The 13961-nt window shown below is 45.3% G+C and overlaps 1 protein-coding gene across 2 annotated transcripts in view; it reads left to right on the top strand.

Moving 5' to 3' along the window:
* Window positions 1-5902, top strand: part of DHCR24 (24-dehydrocholesterol reductase) — a 150097-nt gene extending 144195 nt beyond the window's left edge. For both annotated transcript variants that reach the window (XM_086952658.1, XM_086952662.1), the window contains one exon: window positions 3136-5902. In XM_086952658.1, the coding sequence (XP_086808784.1) occupies window positions 3136-3289 (154 nt within the window). In that variant the 3' untranslated portion in view covers window positions 3290-5902. The remainder of the gene's footprint in view (window positions 1-3135) is intronic.
* Window positions 5903-13961: the final 8059 nt, after the last annotated feature.

The raw sequence follows: 13961 nt of genomic DNA, 5'->3' as shown, positions 1-13961 counted from the left end.
AACAACACCAGTCCTAGTTCTCGTGGCAATATTTACTTATTGGTCTGTAAACATCAGTGATAGACATTCGTCACCCAGGGGATCCCTTCAATCTTAAGATAATCCAGATGTTTCAGTCTATTGCCTCATTAAAAAAATAACCTCTCTGATCTATACATATAGGACAGCACAGACAAAAAATGTGTGAAAAGCGAGATGGCACCTCACGGGCGCACCACCAATGGGACCCCTGGCTGGTACTCACCAGGTTGGCCCTGTTCTCATCATTGGTGCCAACAAGCTATAACGTAAACGTGTCTCAAACCCCAAAATAAAAAAGACAGTGAATGGTGCAGTGAACACAACTTATATGTGACACAACTAACAACATTAGACATTTAACATATAAGTCACTGTGCAACTAGGACAATCAACTTTACTCTCGTTCCTTTCTTTGTTGCAAACAGTAAACACATATACAATAAAAAAGGAGGGTGTGAATACTACCTATCGATTCACACCCTACTTACAGCCGACATGTTTCATTGCCTTGGTTTCTATCAGGCAATTTCATCCGGGCAACTCACTTTAAATGCCACTGCAAGAGACACTGATTCTCGAATGCCTTCAAGCGGTTTTGCCTCTCATACCAGACAGGAGGACATTAAAATCCGGAATCCAGCCCCCATAGGTGAGCGTGGTCCTTTCTCCCCTTAGTGAGATTATGGTGGAAGAGTAAAGGTCGGCGTCCTCTCGGCACTCGAACCGGGTTCGAGTGCCGAGAGGACGCCGACCTTTACTCTTCACTTCTACCCAGAGTGCGAAGAAGATCAAGCAGGACGGGCCCAAGTCATCCTTGTGGCTCCGGACTGGGCACGAAGATCCTGGTATCCCGAGCTACTCAGCATGTCAGTCGATCCCCCGATTTGTCTACCTCTTCAGGAGGACCTTCTGTCGCAGCAGCAGGGGACGGTCCTCCACCCGAACCTGTCCATTCTCCACCTCCATGCTTGGAGAATGAGCGGCGACAGTTTAGGCCATTTGACTTGCCTCCTGAAGTTTGTACTGTATTTCTGGCAGCCAGGCGTCCCTCCACGAAGTCGGTATACGCCTGCACCTGGAACAGATTTGTGGCATGGTGCACAGCAAAGGCTGTGGATCCACTCTCTGCCCCCCTTTCTGAGGTTCTCCTCTTCCTTCTTTCTCTTGCCCAGCAGGGCTCTGCTCTGGGCACAATCAAGGGCTACCTTTCTGCCCTTTCCGCCTTCTTGAGGCTACCTGATCAGCCTTCTTTATTCAAGTCCCCGATTGTTAACAGATTCTTGAAGGGCATCACTCATATGTTTCCCCCTGTTCCTTTCGTGATGCCCCAGTGGGACTTGAATCTGATTTTGACTTACCTGATGTGCGCTCCCTTTGAGCCACTTCATAACTGTCCTCTTCGCCTTCTTACTCTGAAGACTGCTTTCCTGGTTGCCATCACCTCTGCCAGGAGAGTGAGTGAGCTCCAGGCTCTTTCCTCCAAGCCTCCTTTCCTTTCTGTCCATCCGGACAAGGTTGTGTTGCGGACAAGACCCTCTTGCCTGCCCAAGGTAGTCACAGCCTTTCACATCGGGCAGTCCATCACCTTGCCCACCTTCTTTCCGCATCCCTCATCCCTCTAAAGAGGAAGAGCGGTTCCGCCGTCTGGACCCAAAACGTGCGCTGTCATAGATCGCACACGCCAGTTCCGGGTGGATGACCAACTCTTTGTTGGTTACTCGGGCGGGGAGAAGGGGCGGGCGGTGCACAAACGGACCATCTCTAGGTGGGTCGTGTTGTGCATCAAGGAATGCTACTCTTTGGCTAAAAAGGAGCCTCCGGTTGGGCTGAGAGCCCATTCCACTCGGGCCACGGCGGCTACTACTGCCCTGGCCTGGGGAGTCCCCTTGCAGGACATTTGTCAGGCAGCTACGTGGGCCTCGCTGCACACGTTTGCAAGACACTACTGCCTGGACAGCCAAGTCCGGGGGGATGGCTTCTTTGGCCGTTCCGTTCTCCAGGACTTTCTGGTGTGATCATTGGTTCGCAGACCCTCCACCGGGGTTGGTATTGCTGGGGTATCTAGTCTAAGGTAAGGAATCTAATACTAACCTGTTTCTTTCAGATGTACAAGTTACTTACCTTCGGTAACGATATATCTGTAAGAAACAGTAGTTAGTATTAGATTCCTTACCGCCCCACCCATCCTCCCCGTTCTGCGAACCGATATCTTGGGTTAAGGTCATCCCCTTTCAGGGCCCTAGTTTCATGGCACCATGGTTGGATTTTATCATGGCTCTGCGTTTCTGGCACGGAAAAGCTGTGTACAAGAACTGACGTCAGCGCACAGAGGCGGCGTCTAAGTATTCCGACGACGTCATCACGGCGCCGACGACGGATGCAGATTCGCCGACGACGCCTACCGACGCGCATAGGTACTGCTACGCAAAAATTTCCTGATCCAGTCTGACGCCTGGGGATATTCTAAGGTAAGGAATCTAATACTAACTACTGTTTCTTACAGATATATCGTTACCAAAGGTAAGTAACTTGTGCTTTAATACAAAAATTTAGGATTACAGAAAAGTAACTTTTTATTTTTCAGTTGACCGATCGTGTTTTCACATGGCTCTGTCATTAGGTTAAGTCCTGTGTTGCTTTGCAAATGTTCCTTAGCAAATGTTTTCCCGGAATGAATCTTGCCTAAATAGTACTTGTGCTTCACAGCCTTCCTTTTTCTGGTAGATAGCGATTTAGGCAAATATTCAATATCCAATAAGTTCTGAATTGTCATCCGCCCTTCAAAGACTGAACTTTTAGGAAATCAAGACAGCTTGTTGAGGTCTTTTACTAAATTCTTGTTGAAAACCGATTACTAAAGTCCATCTGTAAGCTAATTGATAATCACCTTTGTTATGACCATATTTGTCAATCTGCTTCTGATGCGAAAATGGTAGGTTCAAAGTCGCAAGCAGTCACCACTGCCATAAGCATAAATGTCTTTCCTTGAGGTCTACAAGCGAACTGTATATGAAGCTGCATTACTATTAGTGAAGTTAATATCATTTTTTGTGTACCAAATTTTACACGCCTCTGGACACAGTCTTTACTGTTGTATTATTTTCTCTCTTTCAGCTTTCAGATGCTTTACGCTGATTGCTACATGAATCGTGATGAATTTTGGGAAATGTTTGACGGCTCATTGTACCACAAGTTGAGGGAGCAATTGAACTGCACCACTGCTTTTCCAGAGGTGTTCGACAAAATATGCAAGGCAGCGAGACACTGACCATGTCGTGGTGGTATAGAGAAAGCATTTGTTGCAGTGGGAGAGATCGGGGTTCCTTCCACAGAGCCACAGCTTTGCTGACATTATTTCAGATGCCTGCTGGATATTTGTAGCTCGTTTTGAATGTCCAGGAATCAGTATCATGCAGTTATCTGTTTGAAGGCGACAACAGATTTGAAAAATGTCCTTGTACAAGCAGAACAGTGTATTAGATGGAAGTGTGAATACAGTCAGTAATAATTGATACTGTGTACATAATGCTCTTTTTATCACGTGAACGTTAAACAGGATACGTGAACCTTGAATCAGGTACATGGTCAGCTGTTGATCGTTTCTACTGTACTACATACTATTCTCTTCATCCCGGTAGGATGAGTAACTTGACTTCTCTGTGAGCAGATTGAACCCAATTTAATTACACATTGTGTATGTAAGTGCGCTGAGGGGTATGCGCTGTAAGTGCATTTGGTACTGCTATGCATACCCCTCAGCACCCTTACATACTCTGCAGGGGTATGCCCTGTACAGCCTACCCCTCGGCGCCCTTACATACTCTGCAGTGATTACTGATTCAATTTTACTGATTCAATTTTTTTGGACCTATTTGAAAACCACTGATTGCACTGCTGTGCATACCCCTGAGTGCCTTTACATGCTCAGAGTTTATAAGGCTTCTATATTCTGACTATGTGAGGGCACTGGGGGGTATGCACAGCAGTGCAACCAGTGTTTTTTTCAAACAGAGCCAGAAGAGGGAGCTGTCCCTCTATGTTTAAAAATCACTACAAATTAAAATGTAACATGTAGTTGTTTTCATACATGTAGGGCTGCCCCTCATCTGCAGTGGTTATTAAACATTGAGGGACTGCTCCCTAATTCGGTCCTGTTTAAAATTAAAACGAAACACTGCAGATTTGTTATCAGTAACGCTGGATTACTAAATTTCTCTGATTGTGCAGACGGCAAAAAAGTTCTGCCTACGTCTATTCATAATCTTCATCAATTTAGTAATATTGACAGTGGAGGCACTTTGATTATGGCCCTGTTGAATATTTGTCACTTACAGTTATGATCTCCGGTGAAAGAGAATTTTGAGAAACATCTAAATCATTAATTACCCTTATGATCTTGACTGCACATATAAATTTGAACAGCTGCATTTCATGTTAATTTTATAACTCTGACCAAAATGTGAAATCAGGAATGCTGTGGCAGGATTTCTTACTGATGTTTTGCAGAATTAAAAAGTATTGTGATGGGTTGTAACCTCGAATTTCTAGAATCGTATGCAGCACTAAATGCAAATTATTGTGAATACATGTAATTCTCTTTGGAACGTATGTAGGAGAGGTTTGTAATTGAAATATGGGGCTGTGGCAGCAGTGATGAAGAAAAAGGAATCAATGCTGTGAGCATGTGAATTGTCCAAACCCACTTAGAAGTTGTGAAATATAGAGAATACCAGAATTAGAATCAAGTGATTTTTGGCGTTGCGTGGGAAAAGCAAATTCTCTGTTCAGGTTTTTTGCAATTTCCAGATTTTTGGAATATTGCTATTTGTGCCCATAACCTATGACACCTACATTTATTTCTCAGAACATTTTTAGCCTGTTTATATATTCTGCTATTAATACAAAATATTTGTTTTCACAAAAGTCTTTTAAATAATACTGATATGTTCACAATATTATTTTCCTAACTTTCCAGTGGTTTGTAAATTATGACAAACAGTTCCTGTAAATCAAATGATTTATTTTTGGGCAATATTCTTGTGACGTAATACCTAGGTGAAGTAGCTTTTATTCAGAGCGCGTGCCTTGTATAATTTGATTCATCAGTGTTCAAAGTAGTCCCTTTAGCTTGTGTTATTTTCTGAGGACTATATGTTATATAGTAAGCTGTTGCATGTTTTTTTGTCTTAATACCTAAATGAATCACATTGTATTTCTTACTAAAAAGAGCAAATGCATTTTATTAGAACGGTTACAGGTTTTGCCATCATCCCTTTAGACAGAATGCAACCGTATGAAGATGCATTTTGTTTTGTAAGCTATGCGAACAACATATGTAATGGGAATATTTGGTTGTGGGTTTTTTGTGTCTTTAGCGAGTAATGTAGTAGCTGCACTTGAAGCTTTAATGTACCTTTTATATAATTGTGAAAAGCAAAATGTATCAGTTGTGGTAACTGAATATCCCAAGCTCTTTATCGTAAGTGAGCATTTCTGACTAGATTGTAAAATGGTTGTGTTTCATTATAGTGGAAATGCGATGTTTATTTGAAGATCTAATTATATTTAATATATGCTTTGATAAAAAATAAATGGTGTCATTTTTCTACACTTGTTGACAGAATTGTAAACATTTAGCTTTCTTTGGGTCTAAATGTTTATAAATTAAGTACACATTTGCCTTGTATGACCAATGTAGAACTAAAATGAATGTTGTATTAATTGCCCAAACCTTCACTATCCCAAAGAAAAGTATTTAATGTATTGTGATAAGTAATGTGTGGGGAAATAATTTTTTCTGTCAGTGTTGTGTGTTATGGAGCCTTAAAAAGAGTAATGCTAATTTTGTATTTATTTCTAAAATAAAATATTTTTCACAATCTCCCTAGTAGTTTGTTACTGATTCTGGAAATAAAGCTTTAATGAGGGAAAAATGAAGATATCTATCTGCTGGGCATGCATCTTCTAAAGACTTCTGATACTGAGTATTACAACAACGTATATGATTATGTAATTTAACTGAAAATTGTAACATAATTTGTTAATATCAAGTGCAGTGTGCACTGTCTACTTTTGTCCCAAATTGCTGAACTGTGATCAGTAATGATGGTACTTTATTGTACAGCATATGAACAAGTCAGTTTTGTTAGATAGTGGCGGGAGAGAGTGCAATGGTGTGGGGGGGGTGTATGTTGACCAGATGAATATTAGGGGAGATAGATAACGACTACCTGTCCACGGCCTTTGGCAATGCGATTTATTGTATTTTACCCACAGTTGTATCCAAGGACATGACAATGAATCTTATAAATTTACACAGGTCATATGTCGGTGAGTAATAATGCTTTTAATTTCTGTTCTTGAGGCCCATGCAATACAATGAGTACAAAAAAGATAGGAACACTGTTGCCCATATGATGTTATTTTTTTTAATTGTATTTGCTGCAATAGATTTTCTATAAAAGCAACACAAAATGAATTGTATTCTAACACCAAGAAATGGATGTATGTAGAAAATAATAATGTAAGCAAGAAGCTAACTATTTGGCGAGTTAGTTGCCAGCACCAACTTCTGTTTCTCATTCTGTGTTGTTGAACCCTGCCTTACACAGATTTGGCGCATCATACTGTTCTCTGCCAGGGGAGCCTCATCAGTCATAATCACTTGAATATTCCCGCCCATGCGCAGGGATCCCGAAAATATATTAAAATGATATATGTAAATATATATATATATATATATATATATATATATATATATATATATATATATATATATATATATATATATATATATACATTTTTTTAAACAATCAATGCAGCCTTTCTGACACAACATGCTGTACAATCTTGTCTTTGCACATATACAAACAAACCAGAGAGACCAAAATGCACTCGAACTGCTTTTTTTATTGAACAGCAGAAAAGTGGTCCTGCTTAATAAAAGGCAGGCATTGTTAGTCCATAGGCTGCATTGTAACCTCATAGAAACTGAAAACAAATGTAGAGAATCACAAAACTGGCACCGTGCCTTTATGGCAGCCATGACCCCTAGCTTCCCATCATGCCTCAGGGGTGACAGGTCAGTTGTTCTTTCCGGCTCTTCAGTCAGGACCCTCGTTAATCAGCTCCACAGATGTTTTACTTTTTGTGTCAAAAATTATCTACTCTTCTCACATAAAATCATTTACTTTGATATCTTACACCTGTTGGAGTATTCCTTTACTTTTTATCAGGCAATTTGTCATTTTGTCTCTCTCAGAAAAGCCTTCTCTGTTTGATTCTTGCCCTTCCTGTGGCAAAATGAATGCCAAAACAGAATCTCATTCTGTCTGTTGCCTATTCTTTGCCTACCGAATTCTCATGTTCCTGAGACTTGCTAACTTTCAGTCTTTATCAAGACGCACCCTCAAGGACAGAGAGAGGATTCGCCTTTATGGCATCTCTGAAAAAGGTAAAGTTTCTACCTCTAGAGGCAGATGTCCAGTGAGACAGAAGATGAAGAGACCCAGATCATCTTCCAGAAGCAAAATTCCAGTCTGTTCTTCATCTGCGTCGAAAATGCCTCCACCGGTAAAGAAAACGTCCGCGAAAATCCCATCAACAGCGCGCTCGCCATCAAGAGAACATCGCTCATCGTTGAAGACTTCCAAACACAGAGGTACATCCTCAGCATTGAATGCTCTGCCACCGTCAACCCGGCGACAGTCGGCGTCGAGGGAGTCGTTCTCCGTTGGTGCGGGATCAACCAACGTCGAAACATCGCTATCCATCGTCACCGTTGGTGCGCGTCCTACGTCGAGGGGCAGCCCTTTGTTGCCGTCAACCAGGCGTGCAGTCAAAGTTTAGGCCTAGGTCATCAACGACATTGAAAAAGGGTTTGTCGTCAAAGCAGACTCCTCCTATGCAGTCCTCAAGACTGCGCTCAATGTTGAGGCACAGATCTTCTGCGACGTCGAGGAGGGATTCAACGTCAAGTCAAGTCAAGTCAATAAATTTATATAGCGCGCTACATACCCAGAGGGTCTCAAGGCGCTTGAAGAGGGGTGGGGAATTACTTCTCGAATATCCAGGTTTTAAGTTGCTTCCTGAATGCTAGGTGGTTTTGAGTGAGGCGGAGGTGCGTGGGAAGTGAGTTCCAGGTTTTGGCCGCTAGGTAGGAGAATGATCTTCCTCCCATGGTGGTTTTGTTGACGCGGGGAACAGCAGCAAGGGCTTGGTTGGAAGAGCGCAGCTGGCGGGAGGGGGTGTAGAAGGAAAGACGTGTATTGAGACATTCGGGTCCAAGTTTGTAAAGAGCTTTGTGTGCGTGGGTGAGGAGGCGGAAAGTTATCCTCTTATTGACGGGGAGCCAGTGGAGGTTTTTCAGGTGACCAGAAATGTGATCTTTACGCGGGATGTCTAATATGAGTCTGGCTGATGCATTCTGGATGCGTTGGAGTTTTTTCTGAAGTTTTGCGGTGGTACCGGCGTACAGGGTGTTTCCGTAGTCCAGGCGGCTTGTAACCAGTGCGTGGGTGACCGTTTTTCTGGTTTCGGTGGGGATCCAGTGAAATGTTTTTTTGAGCATGCGAAGAATGTTGAAGCAAGATGAAGAGACGGCGTTGACTTGTCTGGTCATCGAGAGTGAGGAATCCAGGATGACGCCTAGGTTCCGTGCGTGATCCTTCGGGATGGGTGCTTTTCCAAGGGCCTCTGGCCACCAAGAGTCGTCCCAGGCGGAGGGGGAGGTACCTAAGATAAGGACTTCTGTTTTGTCTGAATTCAGTTTCAGACGGCTATGCTTCATCCATTCGGCTACCTCTTTCATTCCTTCATGTAGGTTGGTTTTGGCGATGTTTGGGTCTTTGGCGAGTGAGAGGATCATTTGAGTGTCATCAGCGTAGGAGATGATGTTGAGGTTGTGTTGGCGTGCGATGGTCGCGAGGGGGCTCATGTGTACGTTGAAGAGGGTGGGGCTGAGTGAAGATCCTTGTGGCACGCCGCAGATGACTTCAGTGGCCTCTGACTTGAATGGTGGGAGGCGTACTCTCTGAGTTCTTCCGGCAAGGAATGAGGTGATCCATTCCAGTGCTTTTCCTTGGATTCCGATGTTTCTGAGTCGTCGTAACAGGGTGTTATGACAGACTGTGTCGAAGGCTGCGGAGAGGTCGAGGAGGATGAGGGCGACTGTGTCTCCATTGTCCAGTAGAGTTCGGATGTCGTCTGTTGCTGCGATGAGTGCGGTCTCAGTACTGTGTTTGGCTCGGAAGCCGGACTGTGAGGAGTCGAGGGATTTGTTGGCTTCGAGGAAGGTGGCGAGCTGGTTGTTGACAGCTTTCTCGATGATTTTGGCCAGGAATGGAAGGAGCGAGATGGGGCGGTAGTTTTTGAGTTCGGTGGGGTCGGCTGTGTGTTTTTTCAGAAGGGCGCTGAGTTTGGCGTGTTTCCAGCTTTCTGGGAAGGTGCCGGAGTTGAGGGAGCAGTTGATGATGTCTCGGAGGTGTGGTGCTATGATGGAGTCTGCTTTGTTGAAGATGTGGTGAGGGCATGGGTCTGTGGGGGATCCTGAGTGGATGGAGTTCATCAGGCGGATGGTGTCCTCAGTGGAGATTGGGTTCCAGTCATTAAGGATGTTCAAGGGGGGTGAAGGTACGGCAGAGGGTTGGGTGGGTTGGTCTTCGGGTTGGTTGTCAAAGCTGTTGTGGATGTCTGCGATTTTGTCGTGGAAGAACGAAGCTAGGGAGTCGCAAAGGGTTTGAGAGGGGGTGATGTCGTTGGAGTTGGCAGTGGGGTTGGTAAACTCTTTGACGATGTTGAATAATTCCTTGCTGTTGTGGGCGTTTTTGTCTAGTCGGTCTTTGAATGCGGTTTTCATGGCAGTCCGGATCAATTGGTGGTGTATGCGGGTGGCGTTTTTGAAGGCGTCCCTGGTGTTGGTGTTTGGGTCTTTTTTCCAGGCCTTCTCAAGGGAGCGACGGAGCTTCTTGGATTTCTTAAGATCATCGTTGAACCAGGGGGCGTTTTTGCTGCCTAGTTTGATTTGACGTTTTTTCAAAGGTGCTAGGTTGTCGGTGGTGTTGGTTAGCCATTGAGTGAGGTTAATGGCTGCTTGGTTGGGGTTCGATGAGTAGGCAGGGGGGTTTTGAAGAAGCGATGAGGAGATCTGGTCGATGGTGATTTTGTTCCAGTTTCTTCGTAAGGTAGGTTGAGGATGGTTGTGGGTTGTGGTCTTATTGTAAACAAAGTGAACGCAGCTGTGGTCCGTCCATTGGAGAACTGTGGTGTGACTGAAGGAAATATGTTTGCTGGAGGTGAAGATAGGGTCGAGTGTGTGTCCTGCGTGGTGTGTGGGGGTATTAACAAGTTGTTTGAGTCCGAGGTTGGCGAGATTGTCCAGAAGAGTGGTGGTGTTGTTGTCGTTGCTCTTTTCCAGGTGAAAATTGAGGTCTCCCAATAGAATGTAGTCCTCGGAGGGGAGGGCGTGTGGGGTAATGAAATCAGTGATGTCTTCAGTGAATTGTGCACGGGGTCCTGGTGGCCTGTAGAGGAGGGTGCCTCTGAGTGTGGTCTTGGGGTCGGTGTGGATCTGGAAGTGAAGGTGTTCGGCGCTAGAGAGGTTGACGTCCGAGCTGGTTGAGATGCGGATGGAGTTCTTATCGACGATGGCGATGCCTCCTCCTGTTTGGTTGATGCGATCTTTTCGGATGATCTTGTAGCCTTCCGGGATGGCTATGGTGATGTCTAGGGCTGAAGAGGCGTTCATCCAAGTTTCTGTTAGGAAGGCGACGTCTGGAGAGATGGTGTCTAGTAGATTCCAAAGGTTGATGGCGTGGCTGTGGACCGATCGGGTGTTGAGTAGGATGCATTTTAGGTGGTTGGCGTCAGATCTATGTTTGGTGTTAGTGGATGAGGGATTGGTTTTTGTGCAGTCAAACTTGCAGGATTTGCATGTGAAGGGTCCATGGGTGTGTCCAGGTGCGGCTTGGGCGCAGTTGGGGAGTCGGCCGGGGTTTAGTGCAAGGAGGGAGGAGGAATCGTATGTAATGCGGGTGGGCTGGGACTTAAGGGAACCAGGGGGTCCGGCGCTGGGCGCGGTCCAGGCGCAGACAGGCGTAGACGGGCTTACCTTTGGCGCACCTTCGGCGCGGCCGCAGCGCGTGGACGCTGCGCGTTTGGGACATCTGACATAAATGGAGAGTGGAGGGGGGCGGAGCGTGGGCGGGTCAGCTGGGAGGCGGTAGCGGGGATGGCAGGCGGGCCAAAGGAAGGCAAAACAAACACGACAAAATGGATCCTGGGAAAGTGAAACTGGGGCTGAGGAAGATGCAATTCACAACAAAGCATACAAAGCAGCACAAATGTTAAATGCTAATGGCGGCGGTAGCTTCAATAAATCAAAGTTCAAAGCAGCACACAATGCACAATGCTAAAGGCGGCAGCAGCTTCAATTAAGGTAAAGTTGCGCTTCAAAGCAAATCGAAATCGTAATGCGAGGTTCGGCGCTATAATGCGCTATGTTGAATGTCAGTCTACGATACCACAGTGACTATCAGCCAGCTCTTGAGGCCAGGGAGCGTGGGGGGAGCGACCGCTTTCACAGAAGTCCAGACGGTCACAGCTGCAGGGAGGAGGAGGAGCGCTTAGTGTTCGTGGGTGGGTGGGTCAGCTGGGAGGCGGTAGCGGGGAGGGTAGGCGGGCCAAAGGAAGGCAAAACAAACACGACAAAATGGATCCTGGGAAAGTGAAACTGGGGCTGAGGAAGATGCAATTCACAACAAAGCATACAAAGCAGCACGAATGTTTAATGCTAATGGCGGCTGTAGCTTCAATAAATCAAAGTTCAAAGCAGCACACAATGCACAATGCTAAAGGCGGCAGCAGCTTCAATTAAGGTAAAGTTGTGCTTCAAAGCAAATCAAGGCGGACTCCTCCATTGCAGCCCACGACGGCGCCCAACGTCGAGGCACAGATCTTCTGGGATGTCGAGAAGGGATTCAACATTGACACCGACTCCTCTGTTGCAACCCAGGAGACGCTCAACGTCGAGGCCTAGCTCAACGTTGTGGAGACGTTCGACATCAAGAAGGATTTCACCATCACCTTCTCCTCGTACGACGTCGAGGCTTGGTACTCCATTGGGTACTCCTCTTCCGACGTCGATACACAAGTCACCGTTGATTGGACATCAGTCGAAGCAAAAGGAATATACACGGCCAATGTCGAGGCCGAGGTCTCCTACAATGGACTTGCAGGTCTTAGTGGCACATAGCTGGGACGCCTACGGGCAGCCATGCGCTCTACAAATCTGTAAAATGAATAATAAATAAATAGCCACTCGATGTCGAGACACACAATTATCAATGTCATTACATCCTTCGACCTCATGGAGACACCATTCCACAACAAAAGACCTCTCGGAGCCTTCAGTGTTGGCTGCAGGATCACCACATGTCATCCCGACGTCGAAAAGCTTGTCTTCTCAGTCTCCAAAACAGCGGGTACAGAAATCCATCCCGCAGATCACTGCTCAGCCTACGCAACAAGGAGAACACCACAGATCTCCCTCTGTTTATCTCTACCTGGTGGCTTCTCCCAGTCTATCACTGGCAGAAAGAGCTTTCAGCTCAGGTGCAGCAGCCTTGGACTATTCCAGTCCTCTGCATAGATCTCCTCTGGCTGGGCTGGACAAGCAGGTGACCGATCACCCACCACACCTTCCAGAGGTCTCCATAGGAACAAGTCTCCATCACGTAAATTTGCTTCTCATGGTAGTCATAGGAGAAGAAGATCGCCTTCTTGGTCGTCTTCCTCAACCCACACCTCCAAGAGGGATTATTCTCCCACTCTTACAGACAATCCACCCTCCAGAGTGTCACCTGTCGACGACATCAACATCTTCGGTAGTGTAGTTCCGATAGTACCCTTTCATGCAGGGCCTACGCTGTTTACGGATAACATATACTGTGGACTTGGTGACAAACTGAGTCTGTACACCACTACCGAATATGTCAGCCTATGTTTTCGCATTAGCTAGCTTGCAGTGCTACTAGAATCTTCTGTTATCAGAGAGATTAGTGTGCGCAACTTCAGAACATAATATCCTCAGACTCATGGTAATAATATACTACTTTTCACCCAGTCACTCGTGCTTGCCTGTTTTGCTCTCAGAGAGATACAAAGAAGAAACAGTTGAGCGTGTTTACAATAAGAATTTACTGTACCGTTGTTCTTCTCATGTAAAATAAGTGCGCTGCTACAACTGTAATACAGTAGCAGAGATATAGAACAAGAAGTACAGTGAATAGAAAGAAATAGTATTATTCTACCATTTTGCAAAAGTCATGAACACATACATAAATATGAAATGCATTTAAAAATAAAGTGCCTACTCTTAATATGCCTGTCTAGATGTACCTAAGTGTACCTAGCATGTTAGTAGGTGCGGAAGAACCTAAGTCTAAGAGCCAAGAATCCCACTATGATTTAGTCGAACCACCATACCTGAATAGTGAGAGTGTGGGACTTCGTCATGGACTTGAGCTACAGACTCCGCAAGGGATAGTCTGTTCATTGTCAGCTGGAGCGGTAGCAGGGCGGAGCTGCCGCGTCTCTGGTCAGTGTGTCGGCCTTGAAGGCTCAGTTCCCTCCTGCTTACTGATAGCAAGAGGTGCTGTATTCAGTGTGTGTATATTCCCCATTGTTTAGTATGAGGATGCCGGGGATTAATCCTTGTGCGTTGATGGGAGAGGTGAAGTGGACCTCCTGTAGAGTGTACTCCTAAATTATTCATATGTGCCTAGGATGACATCTTAGCAATATCGATTGGGAAAAACCCAGCCTTGGCATCGAACTAGGTGAAAGGTTTAGTCCATAAAAGGCTATAGTCCTTATAAGGCGTTATGTCCACACAAGGCAGTCTGTCCTTATTTGGAGTTATGTCCTTATTCAGCTCGTTCATA

Source organism: Lissotriton vulgaris, chromosome 1_1, assembly GCF_964263255.1.
Source record: "Lissotriton vulgaris chromosome 1_1, aLisVul1.2, whole genome shotgun sequence".
Lineage (NCBI taxonomy): Eukaryota > Metazoa > Chordata > Amphibia > Caudata > Salamandridae > Lissotriton > Lissotriton vulgaris.
The sequence above is the reverse complement of the archived record's forward strand: the minus strand, read 5'-3'. Positions and strand labels throughout refer to the sequence as shown.